We start from the raw sequence: 27,346 nt of genomic DNA on the forward strand, positions 1-27,346 counted from the left end.
TCGGTGTAAAACAACTTAGGTCACCCTAACCTACTTTCGAAATTTTATGGTTGTATTTAATATTTTCATGTACTATTTGGCTTAGAATCATCAAAATTTGTCAGTTGATGCATCTTGGGTTCTCGGAGTAGATCGACTGAAAACTAGGTCACTGTGACCTACTTTTCAATTTATATGACTATAATTAAATATTTCAGGTACTAATTGGCTTAGAATCATCAAACTTTGTCAGTTGATGCATCTTGGGTCTGCAGAGAAATAGTCGACTGATATGGAGGTCACTGTGACCTCTTTTTGGAATATTTTGGCTTTATTTAAATATATCAGGTAGTGGTGTTCCAGTCATCGATTATAATCGAAAATCAGTCGATTGCTGGAAAAATCCAAGCACTCGATTACAAAATTTTTATTCTGATTAATCGGTTATTTTTTTAATTTTACAAGCGTAATAGTTTTTTAGCTGAATATTCCAGCCGCAACTTATCTATTAACTTATTTGTGTATCGTAATGGCACAGATGATCAGACAATTGTCTTTATACCTGGATAACAACGCTCATTTCCGGGTATGGACGTACTTTGGATTCTTCAAAATGAACGAAGAACCAGCTGGACCACAACAGAAAGTAGTTATTCACCCATTCTTACCATTTTATAAACTAAATAGACAGACTTTGTAAATGTTCGATTATAATTGATAATTAGTTAGTTACAGTAGCCCGATCATCGATTATGAAATTCTTACCGAATCCCATCACTAATATCAGGTACTTATCAGCTGAGAATCATCAAACTTTGTCAGTTAATGCATCTTGGGTCCTCAAAGTATGTAATCTGAAAAGTAGGTCACTGTGACCTACTTTTGAAATTTACAGTTATAATTTTAAAAATATTTTAGGTATTAATTAGCTTAGAATCATCAAACTTAGTTGATACATCTTGGGTCCTCAGAGAATGACAAGTGATAAGTAGGTCACCATGACCTACTCTTAATTGGGTTAGAATCCTCCTGGGTTCTCAAGAGTGTTTTATCTAAAATGTAGGTCATGATGACCTACCTTTGGAATTTCAAGGCTTTATCTAAATATACAGAATACTAAGAGGCTTCAAATAGAAGTGATAGGTTGTACAGTTTATCAGAAGAGTGATTCAAGGCCCTTGGGCCTCTTGTTAATTATAATGCCCCCTTGAAAGAGGATGTGGCCTTTCATTAGAGCAAACTTGAATCCTCTTCACTCAAGGATACTCTGGGACAAGTTTGGTTAAAATTGGCCCAGTGGTTCTTGAGGAGAAGTCAAAAATGTGAAAAGTTAATGGACAACAAGCAACAAATGATGGACAGACAGATGGACACTGAACACTTTTTGTCAGAAAAGCACACTTGAGCCTTTGGCTCAGGTGAGCTAAAAATCATATTAAATGAATTTTCCTGTAATATGCATAGCAATAATTTTTGCTCTTATGTCCCAATCTCTCACCAGAGGGCATATTACGCTTCACTACAACACCTCTGTTAACATCTAAATGCCAAGATTCTTGGCAAAACTTACTTTGACCTATTGCATAACAAATTATAAATTTTAAAGTTATATATTTTAGCTTTAAAATTTAAAGTAAAGTTTATTTATGCAAATTAGAAAGAGATATATCTGTATCACTGTATCTTACAAGGGATTATTTCTCGGGGGGATATTGCATCACTCGTAGACAGATATGGAGAACGTGGAAAATTGAAGACACATTGCCAACAAATATCAACATGGTTTAGTTCTTAAAGACAAATCAACTTGTAGCATTGACACATATACAGAAACGTAAAGGTAATATGCTCGTTAATCTTCCTGTGATAAAGGCCACGTGTTTCCGTTTTCCGTACTACTTTTTAGATGTTGACAAAGGTATTAGTGGAGTGAAGCGGGAACGATAACTCTGGGTAGAGATTGCTTATGTCCCTAGTCCTATAATGTGACCTTGCACGAACACTGAAATTTGTTTTCATCCTAGAAAGTTCGAGCAAAGGAAGCAATTCTAATATCATATGGATAGATTAGGAAAAGCAATCATGGTTATTTCCCATAGTGAAAATAAGTGTTTTGGATTAAAATAGAATAAAGCAAATACATTATAAACGTGTCACTTCAAAAGAGAACATTTCATGTCTTTGACAGTGAAACCAGCCCCAATATCAAATGTTTTTGCTGAGAATATCTCAAGTACATGTTTGACAGTCAGATGGAATACCAGACAGTTTAAGTTCCAAGTATTGGTCTTCATTGCATCTGATGAATGGAACAGCTCGATACCAAAGAAGGTATATTTTCATTTTAAATGATATGTTGAATCATGTTCCTTTTGTAAGATTTTGAATTAAATTGTATATTTATATAATATATGTTCTAGCAATATCAGTTATTACAATGAACACAATTTGAAGCTATGAATTGTCACAATTGTCAGAGATACTCAATTATAAACTTGCTTCCTTTTCAGTTACTTTTAACTCTTTTTTACCCTTGTTGCCACCATTTGAGAACCCTCCCATCCCCACCTCAAGGTGCATAAAAAGGAAACATACTCACTTTCCTTATGTCCTTTCTTCCTTTCATTTCTCCATCTTTTCTAATTTGAGCTCAGTTTCAAAGAAACTGCTCCAGATATCTTTCTCAAATTTCACACACAGCTATGTGTTTAGGAAAGCAATTCAAAGATGTCAAAATCTTTAGATTTGACCTTCCACATAATCTTGACCTCACTTTTCATGATCTTGTGTTTAGTTCAGTTTCAAAAAAAAAAATGTTCAAACGAATTTCATATATACAGGTACATATTGGGGAGGGCTGTTCAACTGTGCTTATTTCATTCTAACTTCGGATTTATGATCTTGATCATTTTGGTCATTCTACATGCATATACAGCTCAGTTTCAAGTAATATTTTAACTAGTTTTATCAAACTTTTTGCACAATAAATTGATGAATATGAATCAGCTGTGTCACAAGTTTTTGACTTTGATCTTCCAAATGACCTTGACCTTAATATTCCCTCATTTTGCACTTGGTTCATCTCCTTGAGTTTGGTAAAATATTGCTTCATACAACTCCCTGCACAGATAAACTGCTTTAAGAGTTTCACCCATACCAAAATTTTTTGATCATATTAACAGTACAGTCAAACCTTGTTATCTCAAACTTCATGGGACCAAGAAAATACTTTGAGATTTCTGATTATTCGAGATATCCAGGGTAAAATACTTAAGAAATAAGTGCTTTGGACTTCAAAGTCACTTCGATATATCCATGGTGTTTGAAATATCCATGTTCGAGATACCAAAGTTCAACTGTATATCTTTTTTGAAAAAATTGTTTTTAATTCTTTATTCATCATTTTCTATTATTTCAAACTGAAGAAAACAATATACAGTTAAACTTCGTTATCTCGAAGTTGACAGGACCGTTGATGAACTTCGAGATATCCGGGGGTTCGACATATCAAGGGTTATAATTCAATTGAACTTCAAATAAACTTAGTGCAGCGAACATGTACTTAATAGTTAAAACATGTCAAATTCTAAATTCTGTATACAATTTCTTTAATAAACATGTACATGTATTTAGCAATAAAAAGATTTTTACATCCTCTTTATAATTCACAAAATAAAAACTTTATATAATATGCACAGAAGTATAATCCTTAGAACTACCAACGCGGCAAGTCAACCACTAGCATTGCTTCCCATGTATACATAACCGGATATCGTCTTTGCATTTTAAATTTAAAACCAGTTGCTGTCAGAATAACGAAAACGAAATATACATTTTCTTTTATTGGAAAAACATGTTCATACATGTATAATCAGTTAAAAGAAAATTATTTTACCATAATAAAATCAAATACAAAAGAAAAATCACGCACTTTTGTCTAACAACAGAACAACACTGAATCACAGGGCACTATAGCACAAGTTTTCACTGCGACACGCTCACATGATGGTGTGTACGGACGATGGTAAATTCTCCACACTCATATAGGAAAAATAAATTCTAATTGCATTAAATTACAGAATTTTGTTTTACTTCGATGTTTATAATTTTCACTTTCGTATGCATAAACTATGTATGCGCGCATATTTCACAGCATTAAATAGTGATTATCAAGATAAACGTACCCAAGCCACAAAACAATTAATGTGTCATCCACTCGTATGCATTAGACTAATACACACAACCTTTGGCTTGCATAATTAAAATCAAGGTAAGCCATATATACACTTCGTATAATTATCGCACTATTATCTGTTGATCACAGGAACACAGGTAACCCGAGCGTGACAGACAGGTGGTTGTTATCAATAGAGCATTCAGTTTACATAACGGACTTGATCATCAGAGCGGAAAATTATCCTGACTTCGAGATAACGCATGTGATTTTAATGAATGGGTACAAAATTTTACTTCGAGATAACCGGGGTATTCGACATTACCGTGCTCGACATAGAGGGGTTTATTTTAATCATTTATAAAGCAAATTTCGTCGGGACCGCGGCCTTACTTCGACATATCCAGGGTATTCGAGATATCCGTGTTCGAGATTTCAAAGTTTAGCTGTATTTTGCTTATATGTTACAATACAAATGTCCATCAGGCAGGGCGTTCATGTCCTACGTATTTCTAATTCTTGACCTCCTAACTTGCTATTTCTATTTCAAACATTTGCATTAGAATACAGTTATCCTAAATATTTCAATAAATTTTGTGAGCTCTGCATTTTGTAACCTTTTCAATAAATTTTGATATTTTTTTTCTTTTCAGAAAGAAGCCAGACCAGGAGACCACATAGAGCAGTATTTGCAGTTTTGCAATTTGATTCCCTTTACAGATTACACCTTCAACATTACTCGCCGAAAGTTGACCATGATAGGTCATAACAAATCCAGAGAGGATGGATATTGGAGTGATCCAGCATTCTTCACCTTTAAAACAATGGCAGATGGTAAGCTTTACCGGAGCCACTTTTACATTTGTTTGAAGTCTTTAAGGTGATGGACAAATTGACAAGTGGTTTACTGAATTCATAGCAGCTGCTTTTATTATGCCCTAGCCAAAAAATGGCCGGGGCATATAGTGCTATCCCTTTCCATCCGTCATTCTGTTTTTCCATCATTGTTAGTTTTCCGCACTTTGTTTTGCTATGCTTGTAGATAATGAGCTGATTTTTGGTATACTAATTGATATTTATGACTTACAGATCAAGTTTCAGTTTCTCGTTAATTGACCCATTTCTGCAATAGATATGATCCTGAAATTTCTAATAATTCACTATTTTCTGGTTGTTTTTGTTGTTATGCATGTAGATAATGAGCTGATTTTTGGTAATGGTATGTTACTTTATGTTGATGACTTGCAGATCAAGTTGAATTTCGTAATGATTGACTCATTTTTATGATAGTTATTGTCCTTAAACTTTGAAAATTTCTAATAATTTACTTTTTTCCAGACTTTTTTTTGCTATGCTTGTAGTTAAATTAAATGAACTGATGTTTTGGTATGTGACTTGATATTGATGACATATAGCAAGTTTGAGTTTTGTGATAATTGACCTATTTTTACGAAAGTTATGACCCTTATAATTTCTAATTATTCACTGTTTTTGGACTTTGTTTATTACTTTGCTTGTAAGTGATCACCATTTTATGCAGCTTAAGTATGTTGTGGTATAGACAAGTTATTCTGGAAAACAGCAGTACTGTATCATATTTTATTTTTGTCCTTTTCCACCCATTGTTATTTTCATGTTCTTGAACTTTCACATATTTAAAATTTGCATGTCAGCAGGGGCATTTGTGTCACCTTGCCAGATTTAGTTTATTCTCTGTAAGGAAAGTCTGCTTAACAAAATGAGGAAACCTTTCTAGTGATATAAGTTTTGTCTTGGGCTTTTTTTTCTTGGTTATGTCCCCTCCCTTGAAAAAAGGGGATGTATTGATCAGTATGTTGGTCAATAAACAAAATGTTATCTGATCAATATCTTGAGAACCTTTTGCTTGACAGGCATCAAACTTGGTACACTGGTATCCCCAGATGAGCAGATGATCCTTAGAGATTTTGAGGTCATAAGGTCAAAGGTCAGACTACGCTGGACATAGGAAAATACTACCTGCTCAACAAGATCTTGAGAACCATTTAATATAAGATATAAAACTTAGTACTATGGTACCCCCTGAGGAGTTAATTACCCCCACTGATTTTAAGGTCACAAGGTCAAAGGTCAAACTACTCTTAGACATAGAAAGATATTGTCCACTCAATATCTTGAGAACTACATGTATTTGCTTGACAGACATCAAACTTGGTACACTGATACCCTCTATGAAGTAAATGAACCTTGATTATATTGATGTCTGATCATGAGTAGAGATTAAACTTGGTATTATGTTTGTCCCTTACTAATAGATAACCCATTTTTATTATGCCCCCATATCGAAGATTGGGAGGTATATAGTTTTTGCCCTGTCCATCCGTCTGTTTGTCTGTTTACCGGTAGCTGTTTGTCCGCAAAAACTTTATCATTGCTCATAACTTTTGATTGGTTAGAGCTATAGCTTTCATATTTCACATGTGTATTCCTTGTGACAAGACCTTTTTAGGGTACCATCATATTTGACCTTTTGACCTTGACCTTGGAGTTTTACCCAGTTTTACAAAATTTTATCCAACTTTAACCTTGGCCATAACTTTTGAACAGTTGGGGCTAGGGCTTTCATACTTCACATGTGTAATCCTTGTGACAAGACCTTTCTTCGGATACCAACAAATTTGACCCTTTGACCTTGACCTTGGAGTTTTATCAACTTTTGAAAAACTTTAACTTTAGCCTTAACTTTTGAAAATTGTGTATTTCTTGTGAGAAGGCCTTTCCTTGGGCACCATTAATTTTGAACATTTGACCTTGACCTTGATGTTTGACTTTTTTTGAAAAACTTTAACCTTTTTCATATCTTTTAAATGGTTGCTGCTAGGAATTTTTTATTTCACATGTATATTCCTTGGGACAAGACCTTTCTTTGGGTATCAACATATTTGATTTGCATTTGAGAAAGTTTAACCGCTATAAGTCGCCATATGGGGGCATCAGTGTTTCACAAACACATCTTGTTTTTTTTTCAATATTATGAAAGACTGTCTAAAATTAAAGTTGATCCTTTTAACCACACAGGAGCATATATGTTTCTAAAACATTTTTTATGTATTTCAGTGCCTGCCTCACCTCCCAATATTACAGAAGGAAGCTTTTACCACGTATATGGAGATGAAACCATTTTATATTGGAAGGTATAATACTGAGTATGATTATAAAATATTTCACATTTTGTTTCAATATTTCATATACATGAATATATGTTTATTTGATATTGACATAAAGTTTAACAGCTGAAGACATAATTTAATTAAGACATAAACTCAGAGCAGAATTGGAATGAAATGTATTTACAGACTGTGTCTATAATGAAATACTCTTTGATCACAGCCAATAAAGCCCATGGACAGACATGGAATAGTGATTAGCTACATCATCAGTTACACTTCATCAGATGGCAGGGATAAATACAGTCTATCTAGCCAGTATGAGAACATAACACTGAGTCTAGATGGAGATAAGTGGTACAATGTCAGTATAACTGCCATCACTAAGGAGGGGTATAGGAGTCCTAGTGCATCTGTACTTATCCCACCCAAAATCTGTAAGTAAAGTGTATAAGTAAACAGTTTAATGTCCATAATATAACATATGAATTCATAGCCATAACGCATAGAAGCATGTAAAAATCTTATGAAAATTTGAATTTTTACTTTTGCAGAAATCTATAATTAAAAAACAAAAAAAAGAGCATTCATCAAAAATAAGGACCTATATTTAAACACTTACAGATCAATTCACAGAAATCATATTTATTTGCCATTATATAAAAAGGACATGTTTTGGAGGGTAATGGTTGAAACTGACACCCTGAGAGAAAACTACTGTCAATCGACACTTCAGGGGAGGTTGACAGTAGTTTTCCGAGGGCTGTCAATTTCAACTGTTAACCTCCAAAACTTGCACTATTTATTTTATTATAGTGAATGTCTGATTGATAAATAAAAAAGACGGAGATTGTTGATCTGAATCGGATCTCATTTTAAAAGGCATTTAAACACTCCGCTTACATTTTTTTTTTTTTTGGAGAAAGCTTCAAAATGTTCACCAACCTCTTGTGTTTGTTTGGTACTCACAAATTCCTTATTCTTCTATATTTTCATTATTTTTGTGCTCACAAACATTTTAATTTCTTCTATTTGTTGTTTTTGCAATCAATTTTACTTGGACCATGCACAGTGCACAACTGACATGTTGAGAATTGTACAGGGAACCATACATGCATAAATTACAGGAATATGGCATTATGGTTGTTACCTGTTGCCAGGTTCATTGCTAATGCTGAGGGTAACAGTAAAAGTTGGTTAATACTTCTAAATCAATCAGGTTTTAGTATTAAACATGAAAATATGATAATATATTATGACAGCTATACCTACCCCATCCACTCTTGTGATAGAACTGAGTAGAAATAGATCCAGTGCAAGTATAAGATGGAAGGGGAGTGAACTCTGTCAGCAGTACATTGTGTTCTGGATGTCAGTAAGTCATGGCAGCATTCTGCTGATTTTCTATAACTTAATTAATTTAATTATTTATTACTTAATTAATATTTTGGTCATGTTTTCAATCAGAAAGTAGAGACACTCGTATGTCCTTCATCAAGGTCAAAGAGGCATGACTGATTTAAGTACAGAAGGAAAGAAAACATCACATTTAATGATTTTGCTAATGGACAGTTAACTTATTAAATTCTTCATCAGTTTAGTTGATCTTCACATTGTCATATTCTTGTGACAGAGTAACAACTTGGACTGGAAAGTTAGCCCTCAAAATTCCACAACTCTTGCTGCACCACTACACAACTTGGAAAAAGTGGGTGTATCCTGTTCTGCCATTGTATCCCATTCTACAGAAAATCCAGGCATTGTGGGTGGAGGTTTGCACTGGTTCACGTGTAAATATTTTGATGAGAAAGGTTTGTCACACATATACTTTAAGTTGATGAATAAATGTTCATTGAAAAACCAAAGCATCCATTGATTGCATGACCTTTAAAAATGATACTCATATCTGTAGTGTTTGACACTGTCATCAGTAAGTTCCCCTTATAACCGTTAATTTTGTACTTTTATGCCTGTAGAGCCTGCGTTACCTGTGGCTGTAACTGTTACATCTTCTCAGGAGGCTCTAGACTTGTCCTGGTTCATACAATGTGATGACCAGTCTTCTTATCCTGAGTGGTTCAATGTCACCTGGTGTGATCTTGACCTAATGCTTGGATGCTCTCAAGGTTAGGCCAACATTTTTTAATAAAATGATTTAAGGGAGCGCCGACTGCAATTTTAGCAAAAACCAAATAAAAATAAAAGTCCCTGTTGTTGCTTTTATTTTTAAATTTCCCGCCGATCGTCAATGCAAGTGCACTTCGAAAATAAAATATTGTGCAAATAAGTCGGCAGTTCTGATTGGCTGCTTTATTGAAAGCCGTTATTATTATCCAATCAATTTACGTTTGTTATTAACTGTTTCGGAAGTGTATAAACATGCCAACATGGGTGCAGAAATGTCAAGTTTTACAAAAGTTGAGAATATACTTTGTCCTTATACACGATAGCTTTTGCAAGTCAACCATAGCTAACAGGAAAATAAATAACATGTCTGATGACGAAGTTACATTGGAGTTAAAAAGAAATTAAAGAAATAATCAGCATAATTTTACTAGAGGATATGTTGACAGGACTGTCACTTTCGTTGTGGGTACCGTATACAGTAATTCTCTTTTTACAATTTTGATACTTTTGATGAACGTGATAAAAGAATGGAAATCGAAAATAGACGTTTGAATTTTGTGAAGAATAAAATGTGGCGTATCTAACTTACATGTATATCCAAAAAACGTTTTCAAACTTGTAACATTTTAAAAAGATCATAATGCAGCACTGTAGACTGAAAATTCAGATGTATTTTCTTGTGTGTTGAATAGTTTTTGAATATATATAAACAGACACTGCAAACGAAATGGTATTTAATGTGTTAATACTTTCAAGCTTTCAGAAGTTTTTAAAATGCATAATCATATGCTGTATTGTGAAATACAGGTTTAAAACATGATTCTGGGTTTTATATTATATTGAGATTCTCTTTATAATACTATATTTTCTATTTCTGATTTGTTGGTTTATGATTTTTTTTCAGTACTTCGAGCACAGTGACGTTCTCTTTATAAACTTTTTTTCTTTGGTCATCTTGTTGTGGTCATGATGAATATTTTGATAAGAAATTCCTTAGATTTCCCCCTTTCTCAGAGGGGTTTAAAAGTCTACTTTAATTTTTGTATTGCAGTTATCATATTTTAAGCTCCACACGGTATATAAGGCAAGTTTTATCAAATAATTGAAAATAAAAAAATCAGACACCTTTTCCAATTTTATTTTTATTTTTTTAGTCGACTGGGTAAAATATGGAATTTTATTTTTATTTATCCCCCTCCCCCCCTCCCCCCCCCCCCCCCCCCGACCCAATTTTTAAAAAAAAATTCCTGTAAATCATTTAATAAAAAAAATGTTGGCCTTAGTACCTCTCTTTTTCTTAATGCATGCAGAATGTTACACATTGAAAGATGTTGATATTATCTAGGGTGTAGCGATATGGATAAGATGTAGACAATAGACAATCAAAGTTTTACATGTACGAATATATAGTAAAAAATCTTTTAAAATCTTCTCAAGATAAGCAAAGGCATGATGAAATAAGAAAAATCTTTAAAAGTCTTCTTCTCAAGAACAGTTAAGATGATCAGTCATATATTGATATGGAAGCATCCTCAGGTTGTGTAGGTTCAAAATTGTTCAAATTATGACCCCAAGGGATAGGGTTGGGGCATAATGATCGATCAGAGTTTTACACAGCATCGCAATATTTAGGGAAAAAATCTTTAAAAACCACCGAAGGCATGATTAATCATATTCATATGGAAGCATCCTTGGGTAGTATAGATTCAAATTAGTTCAAATCAGAACCCCTGGGGGTAGGGTAGGACCACAATGGATGGTCAAAGTTCTACAAAGGAATATAAGGAAAAAATCTTTCAAGAACAGTAGGGACATAAGTTTACAAATCTGTATTGTTTTCGAAAATGAAAAAATGTCCATTGAATCAAATATTTTAAGACATATGCAACCAAAGTGAAAAATCTCTCTAGAAAAATACTTCACTTATAGATGTCTTTTTTTATGGCAATTTTGCATCTGATGTAAAGTGGTATCATTTTGTTCTTAAGAAGATCAGGCATTTATCTTTAATAAAGAATGCTCTCTGTCACTTTTGTTGTTTTGGGAAACAGTGCAATAAAATATCATGCTTTTTTTTAATCCTGCTCCAAAGGAGAGGGGGGTATTATTAGTTACCTAGTTTTGTAGTGCTTCGCCTTGCCTGGGTATGAAATTTACTAACCAGGTATCATCCCGTTCCCTGTCACCACAAAACTATGTAACGAATTTATCCCACCGATGAAATATTTATGCATTGTCTGTGGTTTGTAAAATTGTTTTTCTCACTACTTATATGTATCATCACTCACACAATGCCTATTACGAAGTCATGTTGTGTTACGTAATATTGTTTTGCGAGTGTTTTGTGCTGTCATAACGTACTGGCAGTTTTGAAGACTTTCAGTGAAGGGAAGAAAAAGGTTCATCTTGTTACTACATTAGTTAACTGTTGAATTGTCAACAGACACTCGGCAAACCTCGTGAACTCGAGTTGTTCGAATGTTACAAAAGAACGATAACTCCGTATCAACCATGTATTGATTTTCAATTGACTAGGTATAAGTAATACACCCCCTTCACATGACAGACTTCAACCAATCGTAAGCCAGGATTTCATCGAAAAATCAAAGAGGTGGGGTAAACTGTTTTACCCTTGTGTGTCTGTCTGTAACAAATTTTCCTCGCAGTTTTTGCAGCAACTACTCATTGCAGATGCTTGAAATTTATCACACTGTTTGTCTAGGCATGGCATATGTTGGGATTCATTTTTGTACAAATCTACTTTCTGTTCATCTGTGCGTCTGTCTGTACCAAATTTTTGTCACAGTTTTCTCAGCAACTACTCATTGCTGATGCTTTAAATTTTGGCACACTCTTCCTCTAGGTATGTCATATGGTGCTTGTTGCAGTGGTTAAAGCATTTTTTATAGAGTTGCTAAGTAGGGTGTTGATCCTTACATCACAGGTTTTGAATCCCACCTTGTTCTACAGTTGCAAAATGAGTAGGTAATCTTTACATCACAGGATTGGATTCCCACTGTGGGATCTGGAGGACTGTGATGTCCTTTGGATGAGACTATATAAACTGACAGAGGTCCTTTACACTTTAGGTGCTGGCACATAAAAAGATGACAGATCAATGGCCACAAGTGCCAAGTACAGTTTAAATTTGCAATCTTTTATCAATAACTGGAAGCATCCATACATGATTGAAAAATTGTTAAAGGGACATGAAACAGCAACTTACAAGGCAATCCCTATTTTTTTTTTTTTTTTGGGGGGGGGGGGGGGGTAGGGGTAAATAAGATCAGGAAGGGTTATCTTTTTCATTACTGTGTTGTGAAAAGCTTACTGATGTCTACTTAGTTCTTGTAGCCTTTCAATAGAATGTTTTCTATTTAATTTCAGTATGGAATCATGTTTTATTGGAGCCTGGTGATAGGAACTACAGGCTGAAGGGCTTGGATTCCAGAAAAACATACCGTGTTAGATTCAGTTCCTTGTCGAAAGATGGCCATATAAAAGAGAGCAGAATTTTTTATGATGTAAAACCTGACTCAAAAATGGACAGGAATGGTAAAATGTTTAATTTTTCAAATTGATCAATGTTTGATTCTTGCATACAATAATTTTTCCAATCTCTTGTCTATAAATGTTATACTGGTATATTTATTGGTATGTTGGTGAAATGTTAACTGAGTAAAAATCAGTTTGTGAACTAATGGGTTTTTTTTTTAAATTTTAGCATCAGACTTTGAGAATAATTCCATGATTATATGGATAACTGTCAGTCTACTGTGTGCTCTGATGCTTGTAATTGCAGTTCCTTTTGCTATAAGGTAATTTTAAAGCTATAATGAACATGTATATTCATCAACTGAAAATCTTTATAAGACATATTTGATAACATTTTTACAAGGAAACATTTATTTTAATTTACCTGTTTTGAAATTTAATCCTTTCTTTTGCATTGTAGGTCTTCAATGTTTATTCTTTTTAAAAGTACTGGATGTTATGTTTTTCATTTCAGGAAATGTCGGTCACAACTTGAACCAGCTATTGAAGTGCCAGTTGTTCCTTCTAAGGTAAGATGGACTTTTTAGGTTACATGAGTCATTCAGGTGACCTATTGCTATCTGTTTTTGTCCATCTTCATGTGACATGCATGTTGGTGGTCATAAACTTTTTAAAATTTTCATCTTCTTCTCTTGACCATCTGAACCAGTTCTAACCAATTCTGGTAATAGCATTTTGTAAGTAATGGAGAACAAAAATAGTGAATTTCATAGTCTTTGCTCCCCTGAAACCTGAGGGATATGGGGCCAAAACATCAAAATTAATGCAATCTTCAAAAATCTTCTTTACTCCTGGACATCAAGCAATAAAACTGTTTGCATTATCATAATAAGTATTGGACCCCCAACTAAGTGCATGGTTATGATGAGCAAAGCTGTCCCTTCCAAAATTGTGGAATTCATGACCCCTGGATCAGGGACTCTTGAGTTAAGGCAAGGCTCTATTGATCATATAGTGAAAATGCATTAATTCTTTGAAAATCCTCTCTGTTCCTGGGTATTAAGCAGACAAACTAAGTAATAGTTATTAAGAGCAAGGGTGCCTCTTCCATAATTGTGAAATTCATGGCCCCTAGATTAGAGGTTCAGGAGTTAGGGTGGAGCTCTATTAATCATATAGTGAAAATGCATAATAATCAAATTGCCATTCCATGGATCTTTTACAGGGTAGAATTATACTCAAGTGTTCTTTAAGGTCCATGGGTCTCCCATTTAAAAAAACCTGAAAATGTTTGATATTAATCTTAGGATACATTTTGTTATTTACTTATTCTTTATGAAACAAGTTATGGTATTTTTCTGATTTTCAGACTGGTGAAAAGGGTAGTGGTTATACAAACTATACCTCACAATACTCAGATAAGAGAGATGACAATGAATACAGGGTAAGAAGATCCAATCTTTGCATCTAATGATTTTACATGTTTTTAGAACATGTACATGTTTGTATCAAGAATGCATCGATTAAGGTCAAGACATCATGAAGCTTATAAAGATGCATACAGAATTGTTTGTGCATATATGGAATAAAATAAGCTGTACCTATGATGTTAATATATACGTGTTAATATGACTTTAAATTCAACCAGAATTGCACAGTACATCATGATTATGTAACTTGCTTTACTAAATTTTATGTAGATATTGAATGATCCAATTCTTATGAATGGTTTGGAAAGTGAAAAAGAGAGAATGTTCTCTAACAATGATGGCCATGTAGCAAAAGACCAAGAAAACATGACAGATGACTTAGAGATCCCAGATATTTTAGAAGACATGGAAAAGTCTGAAATGCACAAGAAACAAAAGTCCACTTCTCAGTGTTCAGATTATTCAAAGTTCATCACTGCTTCTGGCCAAACAAACAACAGTGAGGCTTTCAACCAGTCCAGATCTCAATCAGATAGTCATTTCAACCAATCAAAGCCTCAGTCTGAATTGTCAAGCATTGATTTCAGCCAATCAAAAGCACAATATGAATTATCAAATCACAGTGGATCATCCAATCATAATCAGTCAAAAGTGCAGTCAAATGGGACAGAACGTGACATAACTGAAGAGGAATGGTTGGATGAGAGTTCAGCATTTTCCTCTAAATTGGAGGATGACTATCGGGAAATCAGACAGGATTCAACAGCCACAGACATGTCTGCATATCTCTACTCCAAATCTATGTCATCTAGCTCCCATGATACTAACCCAAATGTTGATTCTTATAGCAAAGTGGATGTTAATGAAGACATTAATGCAGGTATTGCAGAAGAAAAATGTCCGAAAATGTTCTAGTTTATTAAAAATTCAATAAATATTTTTTTTATGCCCGCCATGAATATAGCTAGGGCATGTAATGTTTGTCATGTCCATCCTTCAATCCTTCTGTCCTTCCGTCACGTTGTGTGTTTAGCTCAGTTCAAAACTCAATTTCAAAGAAACTATTCAAGATAATTTTATCAAACTTCATATGCTGATTAATATAGATGTACCTTATTCAACTACATCAACATTTTTTGACCTTGATGTTTCCTTTGGCCTTGACCTCACTTCTCTTAAATTAGTGTTTAGCTCAGTTTTAAATAAACCATTCCAGATAGTGTAATCAAACTTCATATGCTGATTCATACTGATGTAGCTAAACAACTGTATCAACATTTTTTGACCTTTACCTTTTATTTGACCTTGACCTCACTTTTCTTAAGTTTTAAATAAATCATTTAAGATTTTTATTAGGTCACCTGAGTCGGTCAGGTGACCTATTGCTATCCGTTTTCTTCCGTCGTCGTGCATTAACTTTTGAACATTTTTAAGTTCTTCACCAGAACTGCTCAACCAATTTCAACCAAATTTGGTATATAGCTTCTATGGGTGAAGGGGAACAGAAATTATGAATTTCATGGTCCCTGCCCCCCTGGGGCCTGAGGGGTGGGGCTAAAACCACCAAAATTAATGCAATCTTTAAAAATCTTCTTCTTTACTCCTGGACATCAAGCAGTCAAACTATTGGCATCGTTATAATAAGCATTGAGCCCTCTACCAAAATTGTGAAATTCATGGCCCCAGGGTCAGGGGTTCTGGCCCCAGGGTGGGGCTATATAGATCATATAGTGAAAGTGCATTATTTCTTTGAAAATCTTCTTCTCTGCTCCTGGGTATTTAATAAAGTAACTAAGTACATAGTTATGAAGAGCAAGAGTGCCTCTTCCAAAATTGTGAATTTCATGGCCCCAGGGTCAGGGGTTCTGGTGTTAGGGTGGGGCTCTATTGATTATATAGTGAAAATACATTAATTCTTTGAAAATCTTCTTCTCTGCTCCTGGGTATTAAATAAAGTAACTAAGTACATAGTTATGATGAGCAAGGGTGCCTCTTCCAAAATTGTGAAATTCATGGCCCCAGGGTCAGGGGTTCTGGCCCCAGGGTGGGGCTATATAGATCATATAGTGAAAGTGCATTATTTCTTTGAAAATCTTCTTCTCTGCTCCTGGGTATTTAATAAAGTAACTAAGTACATAGTTATGAAGAGCAAGAGTGCCTCTTCCAAAATTGTGAATTTCATGGCCCCAGGGTCAGGGGTTCTGGTGTTAGGGTGGGGCTCTATTGATTATATAGTGAAAATACATTAATTCTTTGAAAATCTTCTTCTCTGCTCCTGGGTATTAAATAAAGTAACTAAGTACATAGTTATGATGAGCAAGAGTGCCTCTTCCAAAATTGTGAATTTCATGGCCCCAGGGTCAGGGGTTCAGGTGTTAGGGTGGGGCTCTATTGATTATATAGTGAAAATGCATTAATTCTTTGAAAATCTTCTTCTCTGCTCCTGGGTATTAAATAAAGTAACTAAGTACATAGTTATGATGAGCAAGAGTGCCTCTTCCAAAATTGTGAAAATCATGGCCCCAGGGTCAGGGGTTCTGATGTAAGGGTGGGGCTCTATTGATTATATAGTGAAAATGCATTAATTCTTTGAAAATCTTCTTCTCTGCTCCTGGGTATTAAATAAAGTAACTAAGTACATAGTTATGATGAGCAAGAGTGCTTCTACCAAAATCATGAATTTCATGGCCCCAGGGTCAGGGATTCTGGTGTTAGGGCGGGGCTCTATTGATTTTATAATGAAAATGCATTAATTCTTTGAAAATCTTCTCTCCTCCTTGGTATTAAATAAAGTAACTACATATGTAAGTACATAGTTACATGTATGATGAGCAAGAGAGCCTCTTCCAAAATTGTGAATTTCATGGCCCCAGGGTCAGGGGTTTTGGTGTTAGGGCGGGGCTCTATTGATTATATAGTGAAAATGCATTAATTCTTTGAAAATCTTCTCCTCTGCTCCTGGGCATTAAGGTGATAAACTAAGTACATAGTTATGAGAAGGAGGTGGGCGTCTTCCAGAATTGTGAAAGCCATGGCCCCAGGGTCAGGGATTCTGGTGTTAGGGTGGGGCTCTATTGATTATATAGTGAAAATGCATTAATTCTTTGAAAATCTTTTTCTCTGCTCCTGGGTATTACTTAAACAAACTAAGTGCATGGTTATGATGCATAAGGATGCCTTTTCAAAAATTGTGAATTTCAAGGCCCCAGGGTCAGGGATTCTGGTGTTAGGGCGGGGCTCTATTGATTATATAGTGAAAATGCATTGATTCTTTGAAAATCTTCTTCTCTGCTACTGGAGATTATTTAAACAAACTAAGTGCATGATTATGATGCATAAGGATGTCTTTTCAAAAATTGTGAATTTCATGGCCCCAGGGTCGGGGGATCTGGTGTTAGGGTGGGGCTCTATTGATTATATAGTGAAAATGCATTAATTCTTTGAAAATCTTCTTCTCTGCTCCTGGATATTAAATAAAGTAACTAAGTACATAGTTATGATGAGCAAGAGTGCCTCTTCCAAAATTGTGAATTTCATGGCCCCAGGGTCGGGGTTCTGGTGTTAGGGCAGGGCTCTATTGACTATATAGTGAAAATGCATTAATTCTTTGAAAATCTTCTCTGCTCGTGGATATTAAATAAACTAACTAAGAACATAGATATGATGAGCATGGCTGCCATTTCAGAAACTTCAGAAATTGTGAATTTCATGGCCCCTGGGTCAGGGGTTCAGGTGTTAGGGCGGGGCTCTATTGATTATTTGCATTAATTCTTTGAAAATCTTCTACTCTGCTCCTGGGTATTAAATAAACTAACTTAGTGCATAGTTATGATGAGCATGGTTGCCTCTTCCAAAATTGTGAATTTCATGGCCGCTGTGTTGGTGTCAGGGTGGGGCTCAATTGATACATATAGTGAAAATGCATTATTTCTTTGAAAATCTTCTCTCTCCTGGATATTAAATAAACTAAGTACATAGTTATGATGAGCATGGCTGCCTCCTCAGAAATTGTGAATTTTGTGGCCCTTGGGTGAAGGGTTCTGGTGTAAGGCGGGGCTCTATTGATTATATAGGGAAAATGCATAAATTCTTTCAAAATCTTCTTCTCTGCTACTGGGTAATATTCAAACAAAGAAAGTGCATGGTTATGATAAGGAAGAATGCCTTTTCCAAAATTGTGAAATTCATGGCCCCTGGTTCAGGGGTTCTAGTGAAGGGTGGGGGGGGGGGGCTCTATTGATTTTATAGTGAAAATGCATAATTTCTTTTAAAATATTTTTTCTACTACTGGTAATAAAGCAAAGAAACAAGTGTATAGTTATGATGGCCCCTGGGTAAGATGTTCTGGTGTAAGGGGGGGGGGGGGGGCTTTATTTATTTAATAATATAGTGAACATGCACTTCTTTGAAAATCTTCTATGCTTCTGGGCATATTCGAGGCAAACAGAGTAAAAGTTGTAATATGCAAGGGTATTTTTACCAGAATTATGAACACCTGGATTATTTAGTCAAGTGTTCTGGTCCTGGCCAGGGCTCTATGAACTTGTATTCCGCTGAGCAAAGTTATTCCCCTTTGCCATTCACCTTTGATAATTTATCACAGTAAATAATGTATTTGAAAGGTTAATAGAATAAGAGAATTATGCAAGAATATTTATTGTATAATACAAAAAGTACTTTCATAGTTTTAATGATCAGGTAGACTTGGAAATAATAGATGAATAAAAGTGAGGCAAAAATAACTTATCTTTTTTAATGTTCTTCAAAGGCCAAGGGAGGCCAATGTGAGAAGTAGTAATTTGGGATTAAAAATAAACATTTTGTTAATAGTCTGCATGGTAATAGTGATAAATGGGGAACAGATAGATTCTGTACCAATTATTTTGTTGATGCTTATCAGACTATATTTCTTGCTTTTGGGCAACAAAGCTTCATTCATCAGTTTATGGATCCTCTAAATTGCTGTATTGTACTCAGGTGACCATTAAAGCCCTTGGGCCTCTTGTTAAACGTCATATGCTGATACATACTGATGGAAGCTATACAACTGCATTAACATTTTTTTACCATGACTTTCCTTTGACCTTGACCTCACTTTTCTTAAATCAGTGTTTAGTTCAGTTTTTAATAAACCATTTAAAATATTTTTATCAAACTTCATATTCTAATACATACTGAGGTAAGCTATTCAACTGCATTCATATTTTTTGACCTTGACCTTTCCTTTGACTTAACCTCACTTTTCTTAAATTAGTGTTTTGCTCACTTTCAAACAAACTATTCAAGATATTCTCATCAAAACTTATATACTTACACATTTTGATGAGAGCTATTCAACAGCATCAACATTTATAGACCTTGACCTTTTCTTTAACCTTGACCTAACTTTTCTTAGATTTATGTTTAGCTAAGTTTTAAAGAAACCATTCAAGATATTTTCATCAAACTTAATATGCTGATACATATTTGTAGGAGCTATTCAACTGCATCAAAAACTTCTGACCTTGAACTTTCCTCACTTTTCTTAAATTTGCATCTTGCTCAGTTTTAAAGAATACATTTATATTACACATTTTTAGCTCACCTCGATGAAGTCGAGATGAGCTTATGCTATACCCCCGGCGTCGGTGTCGGCGTTAGCGTTGGCGTCCCGGTTAAAGGTTTAGGAGCAAGTCCATTCCCAAGTAACTATAAGCCCTACCTGGACCAAACTTGCATGATTGATGCATCTAGGGATGGACACTACCACACTTGCTTCGGATGCTGGATCTGACCTAGATTTTCCAGATGAGTGACCAGGTTAAAGTCATTCCCAAGTAACTATTAGCCCTACCTGGACCAAACTTGCATGGATGATGCATCTAGGGATGGATGGACACTACCAAACTTGCTCTGGATGCTGGATCTGACCTAGATTTTCCAGATGAGTGACCATGTTAAAGTTTTTGGAGCAGGTCCATTCCCAAGTAACTATTAGCCCTACCTGGACCAAACTTGCATGGATGATTCATCTAGGGATGGACGCTACCACACTTGCTTCGGATGCTGGGTCTGACCTAGATTTTCCAGATGAGTGACCAGGTTAAAGTATTTGGAGCAGGTCCATTCCCAAGTAACTATAAGCCCTACCTAGACCAAAGTTGCATGGATGATGCATCTTGGGATGTACGCTAACAAACCTGCTTTGGATGCTGGATCTGACCTAGATTTTTCACATGAGTGAATTTTGGCCATATTTTAACCAAATTAGCATGGATGATGTATCTAGGGATGCTCACTTCTGGACTTGCTTTGGATTCTGAATCTGACCTACATTTTCCAGATGAGTGACCAGGATAATTTTTTTGAAGTAGCTATATAACATTATGGCCTATTATGATTAAACTTGCATAGATGGTGCATCTAAGGATGAAAACTTCCAGACTTACTTTGGATGTTGGAACTGTCCAAAATTTTCTTGAGTAGTAAACAGAATAAACGTTTTTTGAACAGGTCTATTTCCAAGTAACTATAAGTCGTACTTAAACCAATTTTTGGTGAGAATTTATCAATTATGTCTATGTTTTTTAGATTTCAATTTTAAAGAAACTATTTGATATATCCTCATCAAACTTTATACATTAATACAAATTACTACATGTACTATACCTTGGGCGGGGCATTCAAGTCTTCTGGACAAATTTCTAGTTTCACATCGTTTGCAATAATCTATGAACTTTTGTTGGTGTTTAAGTTTATCTGTAAGATTAAATAGTAATTAAATTTAATTAAAACACATCTATGCAAGAATGATGATTTAGTGATGCATTGTTTAAATAAATGTAACAGCATGCAAAATTTCACAAATTAGTTTCAAGTATCATTTATGAAATTGATTGCATACTTTTTTCAGAGACAGATGATGAACTACTTGTAAACTTACAATCCAGTTTACCAAATACTGAACAGAACAATGGCAGCACAGAATCAAACGAGAGTTCAAACCTTTCATCTCAGCAAACCCCTGCAATAGTCATACCTGTAGAGGCACAGCAAGCACCTGTTAATGCTAATGATGTATTGACCTCCAGTGCTGATGAAATATCATTTCAAAATTTACAGGACTCCACTCCTCAAATAAACAAGAAACTTGTAAACAGTCCTCAGGAGGAATCAATTGAGGAAAACTCCTCTAATTCAGGTGCCTCCCTGTCAAGTTCTACCTCTGGTGAAGATGCGTACAAAACTGTAAATCTCAACAGTGGTTGTACCTCAAGTTCTACTCCTGGAGATGATGGGTACAAAACTGTAAATCTCAACAGTGGATGTACCTCATCTGTGCATTCATCTGTCTACACACCAACTTATAGCAGTTAATGCAGGGGTACATGTGTCATGTGATTGTTCTTAGCCAATCAGATCAAATATGCTTTTGAAAATATCTGTGGTCAACAGTAACATTTTCTAAATACAGTAAAACTCAATCATGGGGAAGTTACAGGGACTTACATGTATAACCAAGGTTCTTGAAATCCATATAAGGAACAAAGTGCAAAGTCTTGTAAGGGATTCATAAAAGTTTCCTTATGAACAAGTTCTTTATAATGGAGTTTTACTGTATTGATATCACTAATAATAGAATTCTGACTGAAATTTTTCATGCATACATAATGATTATACGGGTATAATCATCAGTATAAGGTGCTTTAAGAATTGAATGTTTTACATATGTAAAAATGTATAAAATTTAAAAACTTCAACTTTTTTAGGTGACTTCATACATATATGTGAGAAAGATGTACACAAATTGTTTTGCAGTTGAAAAAGTTGTTGATATACTCATTATTTCATATAAAATGGCCTTATAGATTTTTGTATTGCTGGCATTTCTAGTATTGACAAAGTTTTATTCAAATTTTTTTCTCTATCCAATTTATGATATTTATAGAAATTATGAACAATGAATTGTATGTAAGCAGAGAGGAGAAAAAATTGACAGACCAGACTGGGACTCGAACCCGGCGGGACCCTGAATCTCTAGTCAGGTGCTCTACCACTAATCTATTTGTCCATCAGCAATCGAACCTGTCTGACCGCCACATTCCTTCCTCGTTAAAGGTCTTTGTCCCCAAAGACACCAACCCAGGCTCCTTCCTGGCAGGTGTTTTACCTAACACTGCCAGACCATGGCACAGCACCATGTGATTGATTTTATATTTAAAGCATTTCATTTGCTGCAAGTGATCTATTTGCAGTGTGTTTGAACTACAGAAAACTGTTCTGTTGTTGTGTTATTGTTTTATATGGGTATTACATCTTGTCATTATTTTTGTACCACTGTGTTTACTCTTACCTGAAAACTTATAAACTGTATGATACTTGAATTTAAATAGTATATTCACATAAAATATCTGAAGAATTTAATTCTAGTAAGTGACCTTTGAATCATGAGGAGAAAAAATCAGTATTATCAACACAACAGCTTTTATATTACTAATTCTTTGATAATATGTTACTTTGTACACTTTGACTAGTCATCATTATTATAATTTAAATTAAAATTTTTTTTTTAATGGTTATCTGATTTTTTTTATCATTTTAAAAATTCTTTCTTTTAATTAAACAATAGGAAGATCGAAATTTATAATTGTTATCCAGGCCCCACAAAACATGAAAGAGGTATTTTTATCTTACTTACCTACAAATACAGATAGAAAAAAGTGTGTGTATGACATGTAATTTTTAAGACCCTCTAATACATAAATAGTTTTGTTTTGGACTTCAAGAAAATTAAATCATATAAAGATGAAAATATTTAGGAGAATCAGATTTCATTTTCAAAAAGATACCTTGGGCCAGCCAGAAAAAAAATTCAAAGACAACATAGTATTGATGTGCAGAAAGCACTGTTGGTTACTTAAATGGGGACACAATTAACTTCCAGATAAAGTATTCAATTACATGTACAATGTAATTTATCTTGTAGTTCTAATGTAATGTTAATAATACACCTGAATTGATTACACACTGTTTAATACCACTGTTTTTAAACTAATCTGTTTCAGTTTTGAAGTGTGGATCACTCTAACTGCCCCAAAATACAATAAAACTAGAAGTCTTCCTTGTGCAGTGTATAACACTATGAAATATTTAAGATGTGACCCTGCATAAGGAAGAAAGATGCAATATTTGTTTTTTGTTTTGTTTCTGTAAATGATTTCATTTTTCTGACTGTCTCAGAAAGAAATGGATTTTTTCTTGTGAATTATTGGGGAAAAAAATGGACTTAAATTTGTATGGGGCAGGGAAATAGAATAGATTTACATGAGGATCCTGTTAAAGGTGAAGAGGATAATATTTATATGATTATGTGAATATTGCATGACACATAGGTCTCTTTAAACAATTATATTAATTGTCAATATAGACAAAGAGGTATAATCCAAATTGGTATTAGTTTTAGCAAATATAGATTTCAATGTTTATGTTATATTGTTAAACGTTTGCAGTATACTTGTACATGTATTCAGTCACGCATGTCTATTGTTATAGATTATGTGTGCCATTATTCAACTTTTAGTTCTTCTTTATCTACCAAAACTTAACAGGAACTTTTTTTTATACATGTTAATTTTTAGATACTGAATTAATTGTGATCAAAGGTGCAATTTTGAATAGACATTTTTAAATGCTATCAAAGGTGCAATTTTGAATAATTATTTTAGTTTTGTTGGACAGAATTATATAGAAGTAAGGATCTATTTTTCTATTCTCATGGTTTTTAGCTTGATCGATTTACAGGATTTGTGAAAGCAGGGCATTTACTTTAACACATCAAAGTGAATTCTAGCATCATTTCAATGATATCTTAAGAGCCATTCTTTGTAATTACTTGAAGATCTTATACAGGAGGCGTGACATGCAAAATTTCTTCTAACTTTCTATGATTATATAAAGTCTTTGATACCATAAACTTTTATCAGGCAAAAATTGGTTGTTGTGTGTCATGCCAGGAACAGATGATTTTGCTTCTTATAAACATAGTTCATTAAACTTGTTAAGGTCACTTGTTAAGAATATTTTAAAGCTATAGGGAATAAAAATTACTTCGCTGTAAGTGTCAATTCATTATAAGCTTGTTTGCTATAAACATGTTTTATTGTATATAAAAATATCTTTAAAAATCTTCTCAAGAAAAGCAAATCCATGATCAATCATACATGTATTAATTCAGGTTGTGTAGATTTTAAGTTCGTTCAAATCTTCATCATGACCCCGAGAGGCAGGGCAACAAACCTATATAGGAACATTTTTTAAAAACCTTTTTTTGAAAGAAAGCAAATCCTCATGTACAGTGTAGATTCAAGTTTGTTCAAATCATAAATAGCGAATATTAGTATTTTTCAGCATTTAAAATGTATTCCAAATGTACCCATGGTTACTACTTACTTAGAAATATATACTAAAAAGTTTCTTTATAGCAAAAGTGGCATCAAGAAATAATGTTTCTTTGAGAGTGGTTTGTTTGATTTCCTTAGTAAGGCCTGGTAGACATCTCAATAAAAGCTCAATTTTTCAAATATTCCTCATTGTGACCATGGCAACCAAGGCACATAGCAACCAAATTTTGTTTGATATATGTTTCTTGTGTCAAGAAGTAACAATATTGGGCACAGTTTTATCAAAATCATGCATGCTAGAAAAGTTTAAGTGGTCACAGAGAATAGCTTTTTTTCAATTTCAGAGTAATCAGACTCGTAAGAAGATGCTTTCCTGTTTGTTCCTATTGCCATGTAATCCTTGTTTTAAGTAATCATTCTTTATTGTGTTTGTAAAAAGCTATCATTTTGTAATAATCACATAATATATCTTGCATGTGATAGATTTCTAGTCAAGAAGTGCATGTAACATTAGTTTATAGATGTTTATATATTTTACCTAGACCTGTAGTCACGAGTTAGTATAAATACAGTATAGTTTCATTATATTTCAGTTGTTTATTATTTATTCAGTTTTGTAAAGTTTATGTACAGATCAAAAAGGAGATGCCGATTTTATAACTCAATGCTAATACTACATTGTACAATATTCTCCTTACTGGATTTATCTCTAGTGTTTTAGATATATGCTTCTCTCCTCACAAACTCATGGAAGCAGCTAATAGACGCTTGCCTAGCAAAGATGGTTGAAATAAGAATACCCGTACGAAACAGTCCGGGCGGCTTAGACACGGCTCAGGCACGGATTCCGTTTCCAGAAACCCGTGCTTTTAGCATTCCTGTTCCTATGTAAAATATGTATGGAAAGCCGTGTCTAAAAGTGGTCGAGGCACGGACACGGCACGGGATATTGGCCGAATTATTTAAATTAGATCACACGGTTTTACAAAACCCGTGTCAGAAAGCTGTGCTTATTTCCATATATGGACTCACGGATTCTGTAAACCCGTGTCTGAAACCCGTGTCCTTTTCCATATAAGGAGACACGGATTTTTAGAAACCCGTGTCAAAAAAGCCGTGTGACATACCATATATGGAGTCACGGGATCTGTGCATTTGTTTAGATCTAGGTCAGGGCCTATAGAGAATCTCCTGATGCAACTGTAGATGCCAAAATGGTGACTGAAACCAAACTTCACAATGCTTTACATTATTTTTATGCTTAGTTTTAGAATTTTAAAAGTTAAAAATCTTATATGAATATGTCCATTTACTTTCTGTTAAGTGTTAAAAATTTACTTTATCAGTGACAATCCATGCTAGCTTTTAATTAAGAATTTAATGATAGTGTACAATTCAATTGTAAATTTATCTAATCTAAGTTTGCACAATCTGAGAAAGAATTTAATTTAAATAAAACTTTCTGTAACATAGTAATCATAAATGACACATAAAATGTCTAGGGATTAATTAGTGAAAGTCCAACTAAAGTCATTCAAATAAACAAAGACTCATCAGGTTGATTGTCAACATTGCAATACAGAAATTTCATGAAAATTGAAAATGACTTATTTATTCTATATTACACTTACTGCATTTAATTTACTTTATCAGTGACAATCCATGCTAGCTTTTAATTAAGAATTTAATGATAGTGTACAATTCAATTGTAAATTTATCTAATCTAAGTTTGCACAATCTGAGAAAGAATTTAATTTAAATAAAACTTTCTGTAACATAGTAATCATAAATGACACATAAAATGTCTAGGGATTAATTAGTGAAAGTCCAACTAAAGTCATTCAAATAAACAAAGACTCATCAGGTTGATTGTCAACATTGCAATACAGAAATTTCATGAAAATTGAAAATGACTTATTTATTCTATATTACACTTACTGCATTTAGTTCAAAAGTGATGAAATCATTCCAGACGGACATAAATACAATTCCAACTGACATCTATTAGTTAAATATCCTTTAACTAGAGTAAAAAAGACACATTCTTAGCTCATGACCATGAATCCCACCAATTTAATATTCAAATAAGGGAAGTTATGATTGAGCATGCTCAGTAAAAAGCCGTGAGATATAAATAAATAGTTTGAAGCAAAACCCGCTTGAGTTAAAAACCGTCTCTCTGGGACACGGATTCCGTGCCTCCACACGGGTTTCTGTGAGCGAGGATTCCTCACTTTCAGACTCAGAATCCGTGTCCGTGTCTTGGACATGCAGAACCCGTACGGCTTTTTAAAAACCCGTGCGGGTTCCGTGCCTTAGCCGTGCCCAAGCCGTGCCTATTCCGCCTCGAACTTTCGTACGGGTAGATAACTCTTTGGGTTGACAGACAATTTACAACAAATTGCAATGCATGTTCATAATGCACAGTTTATTGTAGGACTGTCAAAGTATACTTTGATGAAAAAGATGAAAATAACGAACATTGATCAATCTAAAAAAATCTACATATAATACAGATTTGGGAATAGGGCATACAACACAGACCCCGGGAAATTCCGGGGATTGGATCAGGTGTCTAGGAGGAGTAATCATCCCCTGTTGACCGGTCACACCCAC

General features: G+C 34.3%; 1 protein-coding gene across 1 annotated transcript in view; it reads left to right on the top strand.

Annotated features, from left to right (window-relative positions):
- Positions 1-22,900, top strand: part of LOC133190640 (uncharacterized) — a 34,922-nt gene extending 12,022 nt beyond the window's left edge. The window contains exons 6-18 of the mRNA XM_061326331.1: positions 2,168-2,310; positions 4,807-4,987; positions 7,250-7,326; positions 7,523-7,736; positions 8,562-8,674; positions 8,933-9,110; positions 9,276-9,425; positions 12,814-12,981; positions 13,151-13,244; positions 13,436-13,490; positions 14,291-14,365; positions 14,622-15,231; positions 21,244-22,900. Of these exons, the coding sequence (XP_061182315.1) occupies positions 2,168-2,310; positions 4,807-4,987; positions 7,250-7,326; positions 7,523-7,736; positions 8,562-8,674; positions 8,933-9,110; positions 9,276-9,425; positions 12,814-12,981; positions 13,151-13,244; positions 13,436-13,490; positions 14,291-14,365; positions 14,622-15,231; positions 21,244-21,707 (2,522 nt within the window). The 3' untranslated portion in view covers positions 21,708-22,900. The remainder of the gene's footprint in view (positions 1-2,167; positions 2,311-4,806; positions 4,988-7,249; positions 7,327-7,522; positions 7,737-8,561; positions 8,675-8,932; positions 9,111-9,275; positions 9,426-12,813; positions 12,982-13,150; positions 13,245-13,435; positions 13,491-14,290; positions 14,366-14,621; positions 15,232-21,243) is intronic.
- Positions 22,901-27,346: the final 4,446 nt, after the last annotated feature.

Source organism: Saccostrea echinata, unplaced genomic scaffold, assembly GCF_033153115.1.
Source record: "Saccostrea echinata isolate AGI-Se365-2 ecotype Australia unplaced genomic scaffold, CSIRO_AGI_Sech_v1 ptg000022l, whole genome shotgun sequence".
Taxonomy (NCBI): Eukaryota; Metazoa; Mollusca; class Bivalvia; order Ostreida; family Ostreidae; genus Saccostrea; species Saccostrea echinata.